The following is a 24,345-nucleotide window of genomic DNA, read 5'->3' on the forward strand; positions in this document are numbered from 1 at the left end:
GATGCTGTAGAAAAATGTAATATTTGGATGTACTTAAAAAAAAAAATGGGAAAAGATAAAATTTTCTGTAAAGACATCCTGAAAAAGCTTAATATTTTATTATATAAAAAATACAGTTATTTTGAGACAATATCATAAAAACACAATAACCAGTTTATAAATCAAACAATTTAAACTTGGTAAATTTATTACAAAGAAATGAATAGTTAATTAATACACGAGCTTTAAATGTTTATAAATAAAAAGGTTATTTCTGTAAACCTGTAGAGTCTTTGAAAAAAAAAGAAAGATGCATAAATAATTATCTGAAATTATAAATGAAAGTGAAATTAAACTATGAATTTTAAATGAAATTATATAAATCTTAAGCAGTACTTTTAAATAAGAAAAGCATATATTAAATTTCAGATAATAATATAATGTGAAATTTAACATATACCTTTATGTCATTCATTTCTATTTTATGACATTGTTAGATAACATGCAAAATTATATTTATCATGTAGCTATAACACACATGAATTAACTTTATTGGCATTTGGTGACAAAAAGGTTCGCTTGCATTATAAACTGCTGTTGCTTTGCATTCCAGTTTTCAGGGTTTGTTTTTCATCTCATCGGCAAAAAAAAAAAAAAAGTCAACCTCAAACTTTTCCCCTACAGAAGCACTCAATCTCCAATCTAAGATATCATCAGCAAATACTGGCGATAATGTAGTGTAGTAATACGAATACAACCAAATATTGGCATATTAGCACCGTTTCAAACAAGCATGGAACGAACGATCGCAAAGCTAAAATCTTATCTGTTGCCGCCAAATATGGGCGATAATGTAACAACGTATTATGAACAGTAGCTAAACGTAATAGCCAAATATTGGAGGCAGATTTTTTGCTTTAGCACTGGTTCCTAGGAAGCGCAGAACCATTTATTACTATATACTACCAATAATGTAGCAACCTAAAATGACTAGTAGCCAAATGCAGCCTTAATCAATCAAAATCCAAGATTTTGATCGCAGGGAGCTCATAAAAATTTCGTATCAACATCATGGTTTTTTAATTGCATTAATCTCGGATAATACAATGTGGTATTTAATATATTATTTTATGCCAATCATTTCAATTTTACGAGTTAGTTCTTATTTTTAAATCGGTGACTAATAAGAAGGCGAATTTGTTACAGGACCTGCTGATAGTAAGCTGGAAGTTGGCAATAACTTTAATTAAATCATTGCATGTTAGAAATAGAATGTACTTATAACTTCCATATTCGTTTTATGAAATTTCATAACAGATTCTATATTATTTCCTGGCTCTCGGAAGAAAGCGGCTACCTTCGAATTCACACAGACGAGTACATTTGTTGCGAGGGTAAGTCGAAGAGAAATAGCATGGTTATAATAAATATGACTATGATGGAATCTCCTTATTGTTTGACAACGGATTCTAAAACCTTCAGCGCTTTTGCGTATACGTTAATGATGAGTTTAATTCGTCAAAATAGGAGTGAGAAGAAAGATGAAAGGAGGAAATGCTTACATTTAACAATAAAGTAAACTCGTGAACTGAATTAAAATAATATACGATACTCACATACACGTGAAAAAGAAATTGAAAGAAAAAGTAGCTAATAGAGCTGAAATCAAAGTCAAAGAATGATAAAGAATTCCGGAAATCTGCTCATCCTTCCACGTCTCACCCCTTAGTGAGATAGAATCGTTGAAAAGTTGTCGTCTCAGGATACTGAGATGGACAGTATCAAAATTGATTCGTCTAATGTCCCATAATGCATTAGTTCTCAGCCGCCTTTTTCTGAGTATAAAAGCATTTTCTGATAGATGGTTTGAAGAAAACACAATTCATGCATTTCATTCTAAAAGATTTGACCTCGATGTCGCGTCTGTCGCACTGATTGTGGTCAGGGGCTTGGCTTCATCGGTATCTGGGATGTCGGGTTGTTTGATCAGGCCTATCTCGTTGGCCACCCACTTCACTTTGGCAGTGAGTTGTTCTTGCATCAGGTTAATGCACATACTGACAAGTGCCATTCCAAGCATCATGTAAAAACATGTTCCCATCAATGTCAAGGTTTTAGCTAGAAGAAAAAAACAAGTATATTAATTTAAGATGTAATAGAATGACAGAAAATTTCTGAGGAAGGATATGTGAAACATGTTGTTATGGTATTTGTAAAAGTTTCTTGGCGTATCGATAATTGGTGGCAATTTGTCGATTCAATCTGTTAGGGAAAGGTTGTAGCAAGCAGGGCCGGATTATATAAGCGTAGGGCCCATAGATAGTCCATCTTTAGGGGTACCTTTTTCTAATCTTTTTTTCTATACCAGATATTTTTTGTTAATCCTAATTATTTGCATAAGAGTTTTATGTAACAAATTATGGCAATCTGACAAAAAGTTTAATTACGGAGCTCTTTTGAGGGAATTAGTGCCAGTATTCCTTATACAAAAGAAATTTAAAACAATTTTAAACAAAAAAAAAGCAGAAAAAGACCTTCGAGTACTAATTAAATACAATTTAATTAAGAGAATCAGACATTTTTAAATATAAATTATTTTATTCTTTTAAAGTTTTTAAACAATATAATGTAAATGTTCTAAAACATAATTATCTAAGAATATTAGAATCATGGTTTAACTTTTAATCAATACTTGGTTTGAATTATTGAATCATTTGGAAATCGTAACCCTTGTAAATTAAATGAAAACATAAATTTAATATAATCCGAGCATATCGCAAAGGAAAACATCCAAAATTTTGGGGCTCTCTAAGACTCCTAAATACTTTTGAATGAAGGATTTGTAAGAAATTTTATTTTTTTAATTCCATTTCAAGAACGTTGGCCATTTTAAAATTCTCTATGTCTAGTTAAATGAGCTGCATTAAAAAATATTTGAGTCATTTTAATAATGTCGAGGAATCTAATTATAATTTGTAATTGTAAATAATATGGGTATAAAATATCGTATATTAATTATAAATATAATTTTGTGAGATAATGTCTATAGAGGAGAAAAGAAGGTCTCTCCTCGGGGTAAAAATAATGATATTTTCTAGAAAGAATGCTGTATACACAATAGATGTCAACAGTGGCTAAATTTTAAAGATATCGATGAAGAACAGATGTTAAATCTTTTTGGACTCGAGGTTTATTGTTCAACGAACTATCAGCAAAATTATTTTGAGTCAGAATTTCGGTTTTTATTATTTTCTTTCTACACGAAATGTAGAAAATATTCTGTTCCAGGAGAGCTTGGTTGGTAGGGCGTTTGATGCGCGTCCCTTGGGCTGTAAGTTCGAACCCTGCCTCTGTGTACATGGTGGCTGGCGCACATATAAATCGATCGTAGCCACAAAGTCCTCCAAGTTGAGACAATACCACTGGCAGTACTGATCAGAGGTGATCATCTCTGATTCAGGTCTAAATTTCGATCTGTAGATGAGTGAATGAAATGCATGAATGAAGTCTGCCCCGTATAAATGCTATGACGTATGAGTAGCTAAGACGTACTCTTGGTCCTATACGGCGCTACTGAAACAAGAGACTCTGAAACTTGGCTGAAAATTGCTGACTTCGTACAGTGGGCTCGTCTATGACGAATGCCATAAGCAACAACATAAACAGAAAGTATTCTTATCGTCAAAAAAATTCGGCCTTGATATCTTGATAAATCTTCGTGTTTTAGACCTTCATAATACCGAAAAACCATATTTTGGTTAATATCTATCTTCCTTTCTGTCTATTTTGAATAAAATAGCATAATGGTGGACATTCTAAACGAAAGATATTTAGTATGTAATCTTAGCATTAGATCGCTATAAATGTTGAATGATATTCGCCTTAGAACACTCAAATGCTTGTAGAATGTTAAATGTTGTATAACTCCTTCAATCGATTAACTGTGTATCGGTTTGCCTATTCCTGTGTATATGAACGGACTTGAAAAATGCAAACTAGATTGATGAATTTTAATAAGGAAAAGTCCCGAATATTGGCTAGTTTTTTTTAATGTAAACTAGTGGGTATGGTTTCCCAGAAGCTTTCTCGTATACTTGTGTATTATTAAGCCATTGGCAAATAGTCATTATTAATGAGTCTATTAACAGCGACCTTTGGCGATTAATCATTGGGATATGGTTAAACCACTAACACCAGATTATATATTAGATGTCAATAAAAATTTATATATATATATGTGTGTGTGTGTGTGTGTGTGTGTGTGTGTGTGTGCGTCAGGTATGGAATAAAAAGTAAAATAGGAGAAACATTACGATAAAAGCTTTTCAAGGAAAAAGGGAGAAAAAAATAAATATTCCCAGCAACTTATGCAAGATCTAAAGCAAATGTGTATGGGTTTCACTAGAAACCAATATGCCGAGATAACTAAACAGCGTCTAAACTCTAAATTAAACATTCTGATGAAGAAACAAAATTTTTATACTTTCACGTTTGATATGCCCACAGTTTACTGAAGTACAGTTCGTGGCATAGGAGCAAGAGGTATAAATGTTTTAAGGATTATTGTGGACAAAAAACATCAGTATGCTCATGCCTATTTTAAACCTAATTTCATAAAGGGGTGTAAAACTAATATGTCCCAAACGCCCGTTATACTTACTTACCACTTGTAGTGCCAAGAAATAAAAATATCATATAATACCCTGAGTACCGCATACCATTATTACACTACTGGGTTTTTCCCGCTATACGGGTCTTTCCCTATATGATTTTTACTTCAATTTTATAGATAACAACAAAAAGTTACTAGGCATTTGAAAAAAATCTGAATGACCGGAACACCAAGACAGCAATAGCGAGAATCGCGGTTGAGTTCTAAGGGCTATCACCAGCAACGGTACAACCCTTCCCGCAGAAGACACGGCTCGGCATGAGAAGGGGGTAACTATAGTCTGTGTTATTTCTGTAGGCGTTTCAAGGACACTCGTTATCCCTACTCTTCACTCTTTCTCCTTCTCTATTGCCATGATTTCGACAAAACTTGTTTTTTTCCACGCCAGTACGTTTCAGTAAGGATGTTAAACTGGCAGTACTTTAAAAGCTGTGTTAAAAAAAAAAAAGAGTGACACTGTTGTTTGCCTCAGCGTTGCGAGGCAGACAACCAATAACGAGGTAGAAAATGTGACCTTGAACCGCCTACAGAAAATACGCACACTATAACCCCATACTATTTCTGTACACACAGGGCAGTGAGAGCAAACCATCATGCCGGAAGCTCTTCATCCAAGTTTTTGAGGTGTTCCTCAGAAGGGCAAATTTGTATATAAGTATAAAATGTTAAACCCGTTGATCAACGGAAAAATTCCCACAATGTGCACTGAATTACTTATCTTTAAGGTAGGATTTACACTCAGCCAACTACAAACCATTGAGTAAGACCACACATGCGTAGAAACTATACAATAAACTGTGCAAGTACTTGTCCCGTCGAAACAAGAACTTGCTATCGCCCTCTCTCTCAGCGCTTGCACAATCTTCTTTCTGCGCATGCGTAACTTACTGGAATTTTATAATTGGCTGAGTGTAAACTTACCTTTATAATACAACGAATTTAAATACAGAATGCGATTATTGTGAAAACATACGAGAATTTTGAGAGAAAAGGCTTCAACTACTTTAGGAATCGGTGATGATTCTACTAATATTCGACTCTTATATTTTTATTAACCGCTTTTATTTTTTTCTGTCAAGACAATATGGCTACAGCAGACTGATCAAAAGATGGCCAGAAATCGGAATGAATAATAAAATGAATTGTCAAGTACTTACTGATGCTTCCTTTATATCCATGGAAGGCTTTACCCGGAAAGTAGTCTCCGAATCCTATGGTTGTGAGGGTGATGAAGGTGAAATAGCCAGAACTGAGCATATCCCACTCTTCGAGAAAGGCGAACATCACTGAACCGAGGAGAATGAAAAGTGAGATGAACATCAAATTCAGAAGAATCGGTATCTGTATCTGTAAGAGACAAAAATTTTTGCTGCGTTGGAATCGTAGAAAAATCACACTATTAGTAACACAAAATGCCGCCACATCATTGCTAAGATATCTTTACGTTATTCGAATATTTTGAATGTTGTCCGACATTCAAAATATTCCCCAATAAACCAACACGGAAGGAGTGAAGGTAGTGCTGGGGTGCCACTGGTACCCCGTGCCGATTGGTCACTGCTTGGGGGAAGACGTGTGCTGCTCTGGCCTGGGTGCTGAATTGGCGAGTTTCTGGGCATTCTTAGCCCTGATCCTCTTTTTACCCTAAACCTATTTTGGTTGAAATGGATCATTCTGGATGTCCATTAGCATCGTGGAGATATCGTATAGTATTTTAAGTATATGGCCATTGGTACCTTTCCGTTTGCACTGAATTAGTTGTTTGGTTTAATTTGCACTAATTTAATTAATTTGGTTAGTGTTTGGTGAAAGCGTAAACACTCACCAAACAAAATTGTCAAATATTTCCACTTGACTTGGAGCCAAGTGCAAATATTTGATGTAACTCACGACCATTGGTGCAATGACGCAACCAGTGGTAGCCAAGCTGAAATATTGGCACCAGTTCTTGTCAAGAGTAATGTTGCCACCAAATATACTGACAACTTGGAAAGAATGAGGTTGAGATGTGCATCAACAATGGTTGCTATCTCCATTTTTCAGATGTAAGCAACGAGTAAATTCGTCAACATACACACATTAAAAAATTATGAACAAAAAGAATGTTTTTGTCCATTTACATACCAAAAAAGACTAAGGGAAAAAACAAGCACCGCAGTCTCCTGTCACACATTTCAATCAATCAGAGATTGTTTTCATTTCCATTTCTCAAATTATTTTCCATCTGATTCTTTTAATTGCATCCCGATCTACTATATCATAAAAAAATAAGTGAACTCAGATTATATGTATATTTTTACACATTTTATCTCTCAGCACTATATTTCTAAGTTTATTACTACAAATTATATTTCTAAGTTGAAAAATTATGTAAACGGTCTCATCGTGATATAATTTCTTATATAATTGTAAATTCTGTATATAGTTATTTTTGTTTCGTTTTCCTACTGTAAATATTTTGTTAATTAAATATAATTCCCGTAACATGCCCGCCAATCCGTTCAGTAACCAGAATGGTCACGGATACGGGGGCATGAGACGCGTTCTGTTCTGTCCATTTACATTTGCAGAATAGTATTGCTGATGCGGTTCAATCCACAGTTGTGTTTCCAAAGTTTTAAACCAAAAGACGTACTAAAAATCGTAGAATGGACGCAACTATGAAAGAATATTTGATTAAAAGGTCTGTAGGGACAGCTACTGGATGAGAGCTATGAAATAGTAGATATTGAAGTGTTTCATTGCTTGAAGAAAAACTTGGAGACTGGTTTTATCAGCAGCTATTTTAGTAAAAAAAGAATGTTTAAGGAAACATTATCTTGCTTATCTAATTGTAGTTTTATCCATAATTTTTTCCTTGAAATAACTATAAGATCAATGTCATTAACGCTGCTACATCATGACTAAGAGTATAATTAAGGAGATTTAAAAAATTCAAAAGACCGGGGATTAAAATCGTTTTGCTAAATAATTTGGCCGAATTCAGATTTTTTAAATCAATCAGAGATCCAAAATACAAAAAGCAATGTATTGTGTGAATACATGAAAGTCGCGAGAACTATCTAGCTGTTTTTCCTCTCGTATTCAGAGAAAGTGTTAAATATATTATTTTATAGTTATTTTTGAATAACAATAATAATAATAATAATATATATAGTATATTTGAATAATAATATATTATATTTTGAATTAAAAATAAATTTATAAAATAATGTTCAAATCGGAGATAAAATTGGCTTCATTAAATAAATAATATTTAAAGTTTTATTAAATTAATTTTCTATCCAAATTCTTTAAGGGAAAAATAAAATGTTCATTACAAATTTTTAAAGAAGTTTCTAATCTCTAGTCCAAAACATCGTACAGTTTTATGATCAATTTATCTTTCTTACTTTCGAAATATATTTTTGATGCGTAGAATTTATTACATATTCACACAAAAAAATGTATTTGAATATCAACGTAAAAAGAGTGAGAACGAAGTTAAAATAATGAATATAGTTGTAAAGTGTACTTTAAATGTATTTGAAAATTATTAAAATTAGATTTATGTCGTGTTTACACTCAGCAAGTTGCAAGAAGGCAAGTAGGCAGCGCATGCGTAGAAAGGCTGAAAGAATGCTGTTCGGTCGATGGCAAATAGATGTCTCTACAGGATAGCTACATGCTGCTGTTCAAAAAAAAGAAGCCTGTTATAAAATTGATCAATTGATATTAATTGATAATTTTTATCAATTGATATTAATATAAACGATAATAATACATGCAAAATAAAAAATAAAAAATCGTCTGCGATGCTAATACAGCTTTCTGCGTTCTTTCAGAATTCTTATACAGTGGCTCAAAAAATTGAGAGTACACCTTACTTTTAGTTGATAAATCCGACTTTAAATATAAATAGCACATTACCGGGAAGTGCAAATTTGTTTTTATTTGTACACATAACAAATGGTTTAATTTAGAGTAAAAATAAAGAAAAATCAGCGAAAAACTTCTAAACTGAAAAGTTTCAGAAGCATTTTAAATAAAGATATGCAGAATTTTGCCTCAAAAAATTGAGAATACACCAATGAAATTTGTGTAATATCTCGCATAGAAAGAACGTGTCAGTATTTAGTTGCATGTCTTTTGGCTTTTATAATGACCTCTAAACGTCGTGGTACCGATTCGACCCATTTTTGGTGGTATCTGAAGATATTTTACCCCATTCTTCTTGCACCACTTGTTTTAAATGGGCTTTGTTTCTAATTTTTTGTTTTTGGACCACTGCTTCGAGTGTGGCCCACAGATATTCAATGGTATTTATGTCGGGGTACTGTGGAGGTGTGTGTAACAGCTGTTTACAATGAAAAAGACACCATATTTTGATGCTACGTGGATTCTGTTTGCGGTCGCTGTCCTACTGAAAAATGAAATTTCCATCCAAATCCAAATTTCTAGCACTTTTCTTTAGATTGCTGCGGAATATATACAAGTAAACCGTATCGTTTATAATGCCATCTATAAAAATTAAATTTCCTACCCCGGATGAAGCCATGCAACCTCAAATCATGACGGAGTCACCATCATGTTAAACTGTAGGCCGTAAATTTTTTGGATCCAAAGCAGTATTAGGCTTTCTCCATACAGTACGATGGCTGTCACTGCCAAAAATGTTGAGTTTTCTTTCATTACGAAATATAGCTTTCTTCCAAAGGTTATTGGTCTTCAATTGATGAGTTTTTGTAAATTTCAAATGTTTTTTCTTAATTTGCAAGCTGATGAACGGTTTCTCTCTAACAATGCGACTTTTATATCCAGCTTGTCTAATAGCATTTCGCCCAGTTTCAGCACTTACACTTCTGGTATGATTCGAAAAGTTTATGTAACAAGTTGGATGTACCAAATGGTCGCAACAATAAAAAGGAAAATGTTAAAAAATTGCGTTTAGATGGAAATTCCCTTTTCTAGCAGGACAACGTCTCCAAACAGAATGCACGTAACGTCAAAATATGGCGTCTTTTTCAATGTAAACAGCAGTTATCCACACCTCCACAGTACCCCGACATCAATACCATTGAATATCTGTGGGCCACACTCGAAGCAGTGGTCCAAAAACACAAAATTATAAACAAAACCCATTTAAAACAAGTGGTGCAAAAAGAATGGGGTAAAATATCTTCAGATACCAGCAAAAATTGGTCGAATCGGTACCACGACGTTTAAAGAGCATTATAAAAACCAAAAGACATGCAACTAAATACTGACACGTTCTTTCTATGCGAGATATTACACAAATTTCATTGGTGTATTCTCAATTTTTTGAGGCAAAATTCTGCGTATGTTTATTTAAAATGCTTTTGAAACTTTTCAGTTTAGAAGTTTTTTGTTGATTTTTCTTTACTTTTACTCTAAAATAAACCATTTTTTATTTGTAAAAATAAAAATATGTTTGCACTTTTCGGTAATATGTTATTTTTATTGAATGTTGGATTTATCAACTAAAAGTAAGGTGTACTCTCAATTTTTGGAGCCACTGTATGTCTTTTGTTTACTACTGTATATTCTTGCTCGTGACACGTTTAAAGTTTGCTCTAAATTCTTGTATGTTTTCGTATTCATGTTCTTGTTCACTTGTTAAAGGAAAATAAAAGTGATGATTGATTACGATAAAAGCGTTATTAATTATCCCCTTGCTGATTTTTAAGTTTAATTTAATTGCAAATATTATCCACCATAATTCCGATGGTGATTTCAGATCTTTAATATAAAATTAGCATAATGTAATGCTATAATTAAAGCGTTTTCGATTAATAGAACTAACATACTAAATATGCTTGTTTCCGTAATTTATTTATTGAAAATTGAGGAGAATTTTTTTTATCTGCTTTGAGAAAAAACTTTATAAATACCAACAGAGAGCGTTTGGTTTCATAGTGAGTGCAAACATTCAATTTTTATAAGCACTTTATAAATGATATTCTAATCAGAAATGTGATGGAAAGAATATTCCAATCTTTTTTAAAAATTCGCTTATTTTTTGACCATTTCAAATTCATATTTTGCTTTCTATTATTGCAAATGTTGAAATTTGATTGCTTAGTACCAAAAAGGTCTTGATATATATTTCATTCAATGAAAAGTTGATTAACATTAATTTCTCATTGACATGAACGAACCCGGATATATGTAGCCAATGTTTTACGAAAAGCAGAACAATAACCGTTTTCTTTGGGGAAAAACAGAGCAATAACTTTTTTATTAGCCATCATTTTAATGCCAGCTTTGTCTTATAATTAAAACTGACAGCAATACTTCCTTTCTAACGGTTGCTAACAACAATGAAGAACTGATTAAATTATATTTTTTCTTTCTTGTAACTAGTCGGCTAAGAAGAAATTGTAATAAATTTGCATAAATGAGGAACATTGTTCCAGCTCTCTTTTTATTTATTTTAACTTTCATCCAATTATAAGAAGATTCTTACAACCTTTCACACATTATTTTTAAATAAGCTAGATCTGAGATCTAGCTTGTTCATTTTCTTTGTTTAAAAAAAAACATGTGTTATTTAAAGGATAGAGATAATGCAGACGATTTTTTTTTTGTCTGCATTATTTATATTATAAATATTCTATTTTAAAAATACTGTTTGCATTTCATTATTTTTTTAATTTATTTAGTTGGGAAAGATGCTGTTTTGATTTTTGCAATTCTTATGTATGCATTATTATTATTATTATTTGAAGCAATATATTCAGCAAAACTTTTATATTACCATTGCAAAAAATTTTCACCCTTAAGTAATCTTATACAATAAAATTATAAAGTTATACATCGTTCTATCACTGAAATTGTCTTTATTAATCAGGAAATATTTGAGTGCAGTGTCTTGTACAATTTATTCCTAGATGTTGCAATTCAAACTAAGGAGGTGGGGGTGGGGGTAAGTGCAATAAAATATTGAATATTCCCTCAAAAGAAAAGGGATTAGGTAAAATGTGGGTTCATTAAAGATTTTGCTGTTGAAAATTTCAGAACTCATATACTATAAAAGCAATTCTAGCTTCCTAAATTTTATTTCATGTAATTTTAAAAACTTCTCTTATTAATAAATAAAAATAATAAATATTAATAAATAATATTAATAAATAATATTAATAAATAAAAATAATAAATATTAATAAATAATATTAATAAATAATATTAATAAATAAAAATAATAAATATTAATAAATAATATTAATAAATAAAAATATAAATCTCTCTTTATTTTCTCTTTGTATTCGCATCCACTCCAAAACCAAGCGTCTTACGCTCTAGAAACTAGGAAAGAATATAACATAGTTGTAATAGAAAAACAAAACTTCTAAGTTGTTTTTCAAATTTCACGTTGATTTTTCCGGTAATGTAATGCAATTCATCTCCAAATTCCTCACGTTAATTACAGACAGATAGCAATCTCGTTAGATAGATAATTAACAGAATTCCTTCGTCTTTAGCTTTCAACGGTGATAAAAAATCACTCGATTAAATGTTTGATGAAACAATGCAACGATTTCTAGTCTTATAGATAATGTCTTCTCTTTTTCTGGAAGTATATTCTGGACAAGTTAATGACTTATATTTATGCATTTGCTTGCTATTAATAATAAATTAAATAAAACCAATATATATTTAGAAAAAAAATGCGAACTACTGTAGGAAGTAATAGTAAAGAACTTGAAGTAGTAGTAAACTTTGTATCGAAGTTAAACAGGTCAAGCATATAATATGGATGATCTCCTTGGATATTGAGAATGTGTTTAATAACCATTCGATAGCAAGATATAAAGAATGTTATTGCCATTATTTCCAGAATATGTTAGCCATTTTGTACTAATCGGGTACAGAAAATGGAAGAATGGATGAATCTTTTAAATTTAAATTTCAGTTTAAATAAATCTTATTCCATTATGTTTAAGTATCGTAATCGTCTTTCTCGTTTCCCGTGAATTAAATTATATAAGACAAGAATAAGTTACTCAAAGAAGCTTAAATACAGGGTGGTTATAATTGAAGTACCACTTTGAAATGGTCATAAAAGGAAAACTACTGGACCAAATGTTATCAAACTTGGTGATAGTTTAAAGGAGGTCATAAGAATTTATTTTCCGCCAGAAAAGCTCGAAAACCCACCACCAGGAGAAAAATGGTGCTGTATACAATATTGTTAAGCAAAATACGACATGAAGACATCGGTTTAAAATGTGTTTAATCGCTTCTGAAACGTGTTACAAAGCATGTTCAATATGTGTTATCTCAAAAACACTGTTTATGGTGATTATCCAAACAATTTGGTGGAACTGAAAGAAGCGATACACCGGCATGTACATAACATTCCTCCTGATATGCGAAGAGCTACTGTTGAGAATGCAGTAATGCGATTTAACTTGCTTTCAAAAAATGGTGGACGCCACATTGAACATGCTTTGTAACACGTTTCAAATATCAATTAAACACATTTTGTCCTATTTTGCTTAATAATATTGCATACAGAGCCAGTTTCTCCCTTAGTGGAGAATTTTTAATTTTTGCGGAAAAGAAATTCTCATGTCCTCCTTTAAACTATTGCCAAGTTTGATAACATTTGGTCCAGTAGTTTTCCTTGTATGACCGTTTCAAAGTAGAACTTTATAACTACCCTGTATATGAGAAATGTTTTTGATGAGAATTTATCCTTTATACTTCATCTCAATCACCTAAAACTGAAAATTCAGAAAATTATAGAAAAAAATAAGGAGACTTACGAGAGATATTTGGGGATATACTCTAAGGACAATGAAAGAAATTTATAAAATCATATTTGAGAAAATTATTATGTATGGTTAGGGTAGAGAATGAATTATGGTTGAAGTGAAAGAGGAAAACAAACTTCTTCAGATTCGACTTTGTTCGCTAGCTGTTATTAAAGCATATGCAATAGTTTCAAAGGAAGCAATTCTAGTTTTAAGTACTTGTCCCCCAATCGACTCGGTCATAGAGAAATTTAATTCAATTCCAGGTGATATCAAAACTTCTAAGAGTAAAAGAGTTTTAAGTAATATGATAAATTTCGATTATAAAAAAAATATTCCTAGGAAAATTCATGCAATTCCATGAAAATATTTTGACATTACTATAGAAGCAGAATACTATATTAATACTGATGGCTCAAAGATGGAGGATATGGTAAAAGAAGCATGGACTTGATATTTCAATGACATTGAGCAAAATCGTGATTTATTTAGACTGGCGGAAAAGGCAACTGTATGGCCGAAATTGAGGCAATTTTTAGAGCAGTGAATTTGCGAAACAACTAATTCAGATATGTATTGTTACTGATACTAGGTCTGTGTTAATGTCACTAGAGTCAACTCGAGAAGTGAGGAAAATTCTATTGAATATGAAAGATGAAATTATAGATTCTGACCTAGATATTAACTTGATTATTTCGGAAATGAAAGAGCCAATTACCTGGCCAAAAAAAGCATTAAGAAAAGAAGTAATAATTATTTTAGATTAATTATAGTAAAGACAAGTACTATAGTAAATTTAAAACAATGCTGAGAAGAGAATCATATAAAAAAAATTATCGATTATCAAATTTGTTGGAAAAATTCGAATAAAGGTGTCAAAACAAAGGAATTCTTTCCATAAATGAAATTAATTCGCATAGAAGTAAATGAAATTTATACTGTTCATGGTATATTTAGGACCAATAATATAGTTTTTTTGGAAGGGAATTATTTTATCAATGGGGAATTTCAGAAGGAAATGTGGATTTTCTAATAAATTAGATATTTTAAGGAGTGACTGGCCTTTTGGCGGTAACAACAAAATTTGAAAATCTCATTTGGCATTATCTCGTAAAAAAATTAAGTATTGATATTATTGCTCAACTTTTATCAATTGAAATTTAATAACTTTATTACATCATTTTGTTTTTGTATAACTTTTTGTGTATTGTTTAACTTTATTGTGTAGCTATTATTGTATTGTCACATTAATTATATAACTACTATTGTTGTATTTTAAGGCATTGTTTCTATTGTTATGTTTTCCAAGAGAGTGGGTGGTTTTTATGTTAATCATATTGATGTGATTTGGGGTCTTGAGACATTTGGTGCGTTCTCCTAGAGGGATTTTTCGGTATCCACAAGTGTCACAAGTATCGGATTTTAGTTATCCACAAGTGTCTCTAGTATTTTTCTGCTGTGTGGGGTTGATTTGTGGCGACGTCATCTGGTACCACCGTTTGGCATTTGGCTTATTGGGGTTTGTTTATCCTATCCATTGTTGAACGTATTTGGGCTACAATTCCACCGTACAAGTCATGCACTTATTTTAGAAAATTTTCCTTATAATATGCTTTACGATGAAAGCTTTGAAATAGCAATGGCTTGGAGAGAGCAAATAAGTGAGATAAACTCAATAATTGTCGGGATTAGTTCCTCTTCCTAACCCCAGATGGCAGCGCATTCCTGTTGTCTTGAAAGTTATGCATGAAAGATTTCTTGTTTGCTTGGCAGTCAAGAAAAGAAGACATTCACTTGGAGTGTGAGCGATCAGTAGCACGGGAGGAAAAGCAGAGAAAATTTGTTTTAACGATCACGCGGAAACCCAGCTAGTTTCTTGTGAAATTAGTAGATTATGAAGAAAATAATTTTTATTGTCTTTAAGAAATGTTCGCAACCGTGATATGGAATTGCTTTTCGGAAATTGTATAAAAATAAGGTGCGGCTCGATGTGAATAAATGGATGACTTGTCAAGAAAACTGTTTCCTGGTTTTTCTTGCTTAGAATCTTCTATTTTTTTGCAAACAGGAGCAAAAGATATGTGCTCACGAACAGTGCAGAAATACTTCGTTAGGGAAAACGAAATTCCATAAATTCGAAACGAAAATGTTCCCTAAATTCGACACTAATGTTTAGTTTTTGCTAAGTCCAAGAAAAAAAGTAGCCGGACAAATATAACCTTTCATCAACTCTTTCTTCCTACATCTCCAGCTATTTCACGGCAACGTTGATCATTACTAGATTTACATATGCGATATATTTAAAGTAATTAATGTCGGATATTCGCCCTTCCAATGAAGAGAATAAATATACTATACATCAGCGAAAATCTTATCAAATATTGTAATGTTGTGAATTAATTTATTATCTGAAGTATCTAGATAATTTCTGGAAATGTCTCCATTCCAAAATAATTACTATGTTATATGCCAGTATAATACTAGTTGATAGTATCCAAAATAATTTTATGCTATTTTGACAGATTTACTTGATGTGTTTCTGTTCCACAAGATCAAGAGGCATTTTCGAATATTTTATTATTCTAGAACAAAATTTATAAAACGAAACAAGAATAAAGATCTTACCTGTGATGTAGGCATGTAGGCTTCTTCCCCAACCACGTCTGATGACAATGGAGGCAACCTGCCGCCCATTTGAGCAACAGCCTCAGGGGGATATTCACAACGTCTTCGTGTGCCTCTGCACCAACGGCAGCAAAGACGACTGTACGCGTATCGAAAGAAAGATGCCATAAGATCGCCAATGTTTGCCAAGAAAATGAGAGTGAGAGGGATACCAATGAGGGAATATAAAATTGTCACAACTTTGCCAATTTGTGTCTTGGGAGTTACGTGACCATAACCTTTAAAAAAAAAGGGAAAAGTAAAACAGGAACTATATTTTCAACTGTACAATGAAAGAATTTTTAACATCTATTAAAAATGCTTTAAATAAAAATATTTGGTTCAAATTTAACTGTGTACTTCTTTTCTGAATAGAAGTTATGGGTTTTTCCCTGTGACATTCTGACATTCTAGAACTTCCCTTTAACTCGTTTCGAAATTGTATAAAGACATAACATCTTGTTCATTTAGTTCTGTATTACGGCTCCATTGCAGTCCGTGGCAGTTTAAGTTGATTATGCTACTACCGTGTGAAAAGACTACTAACCGTTCGGCAAAGCCTTAGCTCTAATCATAAAATTTGGCACTGTTAGAAACATACGGTCGTTATGTCACTTGGTTCTGGATCAGCTCAGGAGCAAACGACCAAAAAGCAAGTAAAAGTGTAGGATACAGACAAATTCCAATCATTGGGATGCTTTGGAGGCAAAATATTAGTGCATTTTTGTCACTCATTGGCATTATTTATTGATGAATCACTGATGACTGAAAAATAAAATCATATTATGTCCTGGAAACCATTTATGCTGGCTACTCCATTATAGAGCTCAAAAGAGTTCGAATCTTTGCTCGAAATCTTGTGCGAGTGGAAAAGGACTTATAAATAGGGAAAGGGAACATACTATGTCCCTATTGAGGCTGTAAAAACTAACAGCACATCTCTTATAAAGAAACCCAAAATCGGCACTCTTCCAGTGTCAACCTCATTTAACTAAACTGTTTGCTTTGAGTTTCTTTTATTTTTTTTTAATAATTTTGTTTCAGTATTAAGTATTAAGAAAGTACTTACTGCTCACTGCATTAAATTAATTTTTTCATTATTCTTAACCGCTCAAATAAATTATTTAGTGAATGGAGAATGTTTGTCAGAATAGAAATATCAACCGATTTTGAAGTGTATTTTTAAACCAACGATTTTGCATTAAATTGGGGGAAAAAACCATATTAAATTTGCACTGAACCCTGTTAGTTATTTCCTGATAAAAATGAAGAAAATCTAATATCTGAAGACATCATCGTAACACATATTTTTGTATTATATATTTTACAGTATTTCCCACTTACGAGTCAATGACAGTGACACATTTCATAGAAAATAAACGCAGCACTAGATAGGCCATAATATTTTGTTTGAAAAAGTTTTCTTAGTACCGTATTTCTACAGGTGCTTTTTTCACCAGCACATTACCATTATCAACATTGCTATGAATGCTTTATTAAATTAGAAACTAATTTCTGAAAGACTAACTTACCTATTGTGGTAAGTATCGTGACAGAATACAGAAGCCCATTCCCAAAAGACCACTCTCTGTCCCATTTATCCATATCCATGGTACTATCATACGAAAAGTTTTTAACCGCTCCAACAATGAATCGGTCCAGATCTCTGAGCTCCTGGTAAACACGGGCGTCCCATTCTTCTTGCGAAACTTTGTCCTTCAAATAGTAGAATAAGGCACTTAGGTAAGCAATGGAATCGTTGACATCGACAGATCGAATATATCTCTCCTTGCGAAGGTAGTTTTCGTATTCGAATTCCAGTGTAGAAAAAAGCCAAGCACCAAATCCAGCATAGAGGCAAACCAGCAGAAACAAACCAACATGTGAGAAAAGAAGACGAAGAATGAGTTTACCACAGGATCGTTGTGATTGCGGTCTTTGGTCCTCTTCGTCGCCCATGATAAAGCTGCAGAGGGAAAATGAAAGAAGAGCATGTTAGTTCATCTGTGTAATCTAAGGCTAGGCTTAGATTCTTTGGTAATATAAGTTTTCTATCAAATTTAAAACCAGATATTTTACTTTCTTATATACGTAGTATAGATAAAGTATAGTAACCATAAAAAAATTCGAACTCGAGCTTTTGATGAGCCTCCACGTTTTAGACCTCCTTGAGTTCGAAACACACATTTTTGGGAAATGGTCGTCTGTCTTTCTGTGACAAAGATAACTCAAAAACGCTTTGAATTAGGGGTTGAAATTTGGTATACCGTCTTTACTCTAAATTTGTAGATTTTTATCAAATTTTGTGTAAAATCCGTTCAGAGAATGTCCATCTGTCCGTCTGTTCGAATATAATAACTGCAAAACGAAGAGAGGTTAATAGATAAACTTCGATAAGAAGAATTAACATCTATAGTCTATATATCTATCGGGTTTTAACCCAAATCCAGCGATGGGTTTGATTGTCTGTCAGTCAATATATTCAGAAGCATGTAAAAGCGATAATTCAAAAATGGAGTTACTTAAATACATCAAATTTAGTATGGGATTTGTGACTACAAGCATAACTTTGGGTTAAATCTTTGTTCCAATCGGGTTGGAAAAACTTATTTAGAACACAAATTCGATTTTTGGATTTTTGGATTTTTTTTAACCGCACATCAAGGATTAATCGCCAAAAAACTCGCCAAAGATGATAAAATAGATTCAGTAAAAATGCTAAATTTACGTCTAAGATTGACATTTCGTAACTATTGTACGCCAATTCCATGCGCGGCGTTCTTCGGGATAACACCTTTATTGAGAGAAATTTTGGGGGTGACCACTTTTGCTGGTTAAATTTATTTTAATTTAATAACTAAATCAGTAGTTTTTAAATAGCAAATGCAGTAATATCACCAATCTAGTTTCATTTAACGAAATTTTTAACTTTCAATGACATTTACAAGCTATTTGGTTTTCTAATTAAGAACGATATTTTCTATATAGCAAAGTTTTTCCAATTTTTGGCGGTATTTCGCTACCTCCATTTGCTGAAGTTTCAGCAAAGTTAATGAAATCGGCCGCCTTGAAAGTAATAGCAGAAAGATATAGGGACATTTGAGATTGAGAAGTTAAAAGCGGTATAATATTCTTCAAGGTAATATAAACATTGTGACAGTTGAATATTGTAAAAACATGATATATTTCAAATTAATACAAAATGTAGAGAAGGCACTGAAGTGAGTGATGAAGAAGGCATCGTTTACGAGCGGGAAATATCGTTAACAAGAGTTGATGAGATCATTAAAAAAAGTTTGAAAAACTTTATGAAATATGCCTGGTTTATAATAAACCGGTACAAAGCAGAATTATGGTTCTTTTATAGTTCAAGTTATGAGTTAAATATTAATAAAGTGAATAGGTTACTGTCACTATTTGAATTTTTTCTCTCTTGAATAATCTAATTTATAATTTTTATTCAATGATTTTTTTTATAATGGAATCTAAAAGTGGAAAGATCAGAATTCATTTAACAGAGACTTGGCAGTCTTATAATAAATTGAACAATGGAACATCATTATCTTCTTCAAGACATTTGGCTTCAATATTTGAAATATATATATTAAAAAAAAAAAAGAACTTGTAGTCACAAAATCCCATACCAATTTTGATATTCTGAAGTCATTACGTTTTTAAGTTATCATGTTTGCATGTTTCTGAAAGCACAGACCGACAGACGGTCAGCACCTCATTAGATTTTGCTCAAAATTTGATAGGTGTTTACATTATAAATGTTAAATATGTGTACTGAACATTATCCATCTAGCTTTCCTTATTTTGTAGCTATTGTCTTAACTTATATTCGAACAGCTGCACAGATAGACTTCCTTTGAACGGATTTTTCTCAAAATCTGATTGAAATCTAGAAATTTTGTGTAAAAATCGTATACAAAATTTCATTCGTCCAGCGTAAAGTGTTTTTGAATTATCTTTGTTACAGATGAAAAAATGGACATTTCCCAAAAATGTGTTTTTCGAACACAAGGAGGTTTAAAACTTGGAGATTCATCAAAATATCGAATTCGAATTCTTCGACAATTACAGTACCTTCTCTATACTACGAGAAAGTAATAATATTTCTATAATAAGAGAAAAATTTATTGATTGAAATAAATCTTATTCATTAAATTCAAATTAAGAAAAGTCATGAAAAAGGTATATGATATACTGAATAAATTACTAAAATTTTAGAAGTGTTAAAATATGAGATAAAATTTAGGTACACAGTAAAAGAAGTTGCTGTAATTTTAATTGAATGTGTTTAAAGATAAACTATGCATTCGTGCATTAAAATATTCTAAGAAATAAAAACAAACGTGAAAATATCCAAGGAAAACAAACTAACAAACAAACATAACTTTAATTTTAATAAAAAGGTCAAGTGACAGTTGTAATTAAACAGAAAAATAGGCTTAATAAAATTAATTGTTATAAAAAGAATTTTTTTAAAATTAATTAAAATTCAAGAAACAATCTTACAGAAATAAAATTTATATTACTGGAAAAATAATTTTTGAAATTTTAAGTTAGTGCAAAAATTGCTTTTGTGCAATGATATGTTCCGAAGTAAAAAATGAATAAATAAATAAAGTAAAAATAATTCTATCCCCATTTCATCCTTTTTTGGGGAGTGTAGAAAATTATTAATAATGTAGTTCATTCTTCTGTGTGCTTAGGAACATATACTATATCAAATTTTGTTCGATTCTGTCAACGAGTAAAAAATTATATAAGGTTTAAACAAACGAATTTTCTATTGTATGCATGTGTGACTATTTTGAAATGTGTATTTCTTCATACACTCTAACAAAATATATCAGCAAATGGAAAACATGATTATCTTTATATTATACAATTTAATGTTTACATAATTTTTTTTAGCTAAAATATATTTTTATTTTACCCAAAAATTATCTAAGAAAGAAAGGGGTGGCATAAAACTCCCTCCCCCCCAAAAAAAGCATTTTTTAAACATGTTTCTATTCAAACGCATTATTTATTTATTTTTTAGATACGTAAATGCATGTTACTTGAGTAATATTAAAATTTTTCTTTCTCTTAAATCCAACAAATTAAATTCCATGAACTTTCTGATATTGGTTACAGTCCTGCACTTCTTTAAAGAACTTCTTCAGTTTAAAATTAAAAATATTCTATAGTTAGAAATGTTCTTAATGAGAAAAGATTACCAACTCTTTTTATAGAAAAATCGTCATATTTTAACTGTTTTAAATTTTTAATACATTTTAAATTATTTTATTAATTTATTCCAGAAGATATGCAGTTATTTAAATGTAAAAAAAAATATTTGATAAATCGGATAACAAAATAGATTCAAGTAAAGTTTTCCACAATTAAATTTTTAGTTTTAAATGATAAATTTGTGAATGGTGTCTTAAAATACGCATGGAGTTAGATTTATTACTTTGTTCTATAATTGACTGAAATGAAGAAAAATCGTGTCTTTTATATAAATATTCATTTGTTGCAATTGAACGTTAAAAAATTCCTGTATCTAATCTTAAAAATTTTTTAGCAGCATCTATGCTAATGACAACATTTTTACAGTTTCAAGCAGACGATAACTTTTGTCTACTTTCCATAATGAATTGAAAGACGAAGCAAATGAAAAGCGCAAAGATTTATTCTCTGTTATAAAACGAAAACCTAACTTTCAAGCAAACGATAATTCTTGTTTAGTTTTAATTCTGATTAAAAAACAAAACAAAATAAAATCTGAATAAAAGAATAACTTGATTTAATCTTCTTAATCTTTAATTTTTAAAAGACTGAATTTCAATACTGCAATAAATAATTCAAAGATGAAAACATTTTAATTAACACAACAATTCCACCTTCTCGTCATATTTTTTAATGATAAATTTGGTCTTTTATAAACATAACCAATGTTTTTACAATATCATGAATGCTAAATTCTATGCTTACCCACAAAGGATTTTGTTTTTTCAATATAAAGGTAACTCTGATTAACTTACCTCTCTTTGATGTTAACTGATTCACTTTTGTCAAACCTTTCGGCTCATGATTTAAAGAACTAATTAAAAGGAAGATACATCCACAGATAGAAATAAACAGATTGCGTTGCCAAGTAGTGCAAAACAATAATGTGAAACAGAAAATATTTAGATACATTCCGTGAGAACTTCAATGTTACCAACAACAGTTGAAACCCTGTGCGCACATTGATTAGCCCTTTCCTTCACCGTTTTTACACTAAAGAATAGAATGAATTTACAATTCGCGTTTTCAGTTACTAAGACAACTGATCAACAAGAGAGGTGCGTTTTCGAGGCCGTTTTAATTGCGCCTTTTTATTCCAATTTGTTTTATTTTAATCGTTTAGAAAGTTAAAATATTTGAGATAAAATTGTCTTATTTTATTATTATTACATTATATCATCTTTCTTTTCATGACATGATGATGTTTTTAGGTTGACATGCTATCTGTAAATTGCTATTATACGTGTTGGGGCATACATGATGAAGAAATAACTCACAATGCACTGCAAGACAAATTGTTGGACCTAGAGCTACTAAATTTGACACGTAGTTACTTCTTGGATAACAAGTGTTCGCTTATGATAGATTTTTAAAAACTTCAATTTTGAATTAATTGTTTTTCAGCGATAACATCGGCGCTAATTACTACATAAAACCATTTTTACGCTATTTAAAAATGTTAATTTTTTTTCATTGTTACCATTTTTATTTCAATACAATTCTTCTCTTGTTTCAACAAATTTTTAATACGAATTTTAAATATATTTTACAAAAATACTTTTCAATTACTGATTATTTTTAATTACTGATATTCTTGTTAATTACGATATTAATTTATGCCTTTTAAGGGGGGAGGGGTACGTTATCAACTTCATACAATCAATTGCGAATTCTAAAAAAATTGTAGGCGAATCACGCGAAAACATTTTTATATTCTGATGTTTATGATAGAAGGTTGAAAATTTATTTGAATTTTGCTTAGTCTTAATCAGTTCTATGTGTTAATTTTTTCAACATAAATTTCAGATAAAAATAATTTTAAATAAGACATTTGAATCGATTAAAATATATTATTATCTTTTATAATACTTTTCATAAAGCCAGAGGTGTATTGAATATAACCAAGAAGAAAATGTTTGTCGCAATTTACGTACATTGAGAAAAATTACCGGAAAAAAAAGGCAAATTTTTCACAAATACATACTATTTCACAAATACACTATTTATGAAAAAGTGCATTTGTAGCCGTCTTTGGCAACCAGCCGATTCGCCAGTATTAATAATAGCTTAAATTTTCAATAAATTATTTTATGTAATTTGGTCTCTTAATAGATTCTTCTGTAAAATATTTTTTAAGTTTCAGATTTTGATAGTTGTATAATTCAGTCATATTATTATTTAGGCCTTAAACAGTTCTGTTCATTGCACTGCTTATCTCTCCCTTTAATTTTCTGTCAGCGCCCATAAAATTTCTACTTTAAATTAGAGTGGAAATGTTAAACTTCAGTTAATATAAAAACATTTTTACTGAAACCAACCATGTCTTTTTTTTAATATGAAAATTGAAGTCCTTCGGCATTGAATCTGTATGTGCATTGCAAAATAATTTTCGTAATTTATATAAAATCTTAAAGAATTATTCCACAAAAATTTCTCGGATTCCACGTAAAATTCAGTTTTTATTTCAAAATATTTAAATGGTGCAAATAAAAATATTTTATTTTATTTCAGTCAAAATGTACTTAAGAAAAAGTTATGAAGTTTAAACTCTACATAGTCCTTTTGTCCTAAGGAATCATATTCTGCAATATACTCTTGGCACTTCAACTTTTAAATAAATAAATGAACGTTTCTATCTTCTTCAATCAAATCTGACCGATTTATGAAGTTTTTGTATATCAATTTTAGAACAATCAACCTTTTCATAATCATAATCCAATCACTGTCGAGAAATCCTAGCAGATGATTGACCCATCTTCTTTAAGATGGCCGACGAGGTGGTCTAAAATCGTCAGTTAGAGTGATATTCAAATTTCATTAATTAGTTAGTTTTAGTAATTGATTTAGTTGAGTGGAGTTCAACAATTTTTATTTAAAATATTGGTGTCTGAAGAATATTTTGTTAAATATGATTCAAGAAGCAGGGGACCTATGCAAAAATTTAAAATTCGTAATTTATCAGAGCATTTATTGATTCAAGTTGCATAAAAT

The 24,345-nt window shown here is 31.0% G+C and overlaps 1 protein-coding gene across 1 annotated transcript; it reads right to left on the reverse strand.

Annotated features, from left to right (window-relative positions):
* Positions 1-380: 380 nt before the first annotated feature.
* LOC129957349 (TWiK family of potassium channels protein 7-like) lies at positions 381-22,184 on the reverse strand. The gene is made up of 5 exons (XM_056069633.1): positions 22,110-22,184; positions 17,604-18,037; positions 16,033-16,310; positions 5,809-5,998; positions 381-2,097 (listed from the first exon to the last, which is right to left on the reverse strand). The coding sequence occupies exons 2-5, from the start codon at positions 18,028-18,030 to the stop codon at positions 1,871-1,873; spliced, it is 1,122 nt and encodes a 373-aa protein (XP_055925608.1). The 5' UTR covers positions 18,031-18,037; positions 22,110-22,184; the 3' UTR covers positions 381-1,870.
* Positions 22,185-24,345: the final 2,161 nt, after the last annotated feature.

The sequence above is a fragment of the Argiope bruennichi genome, chromosome 11 (genome assembly GCF_947563725.1).
Source record: "Argiope bruennichi chromosome 11, qqArgBrue1.1, whole genome shotgun sequence".
Classification (NCBI taxonomy): Eukaryota; Metazoa; Arthropoda; class Arachnida; order Araneae; family Araneidae; genus Argiope; species Argiope bruennichi.

Coding starts and splice junctions, on each gene's coding strand:
- LOC129957349 (XM_056069633.1), bottom strand. CDS start 18,030: ATGGGCGACGAAGAGGACCAAAGACCGCAATCACAACGATCCTGTGGT. Junction 16,311..17,603: donor CACGATACTTACCACAATAG/GTAAGTTAGTCT, acceptor TTTTTTTTAAAG/GTTATGGTCACGTAACTCCC. Junction 2,098..5,808: donor TGGATATAAAGGAAGCATCA/GTAAGTACTTGA, acceptor TTTTTCTTCTAG/CTAAAACCTTGACATTGATG.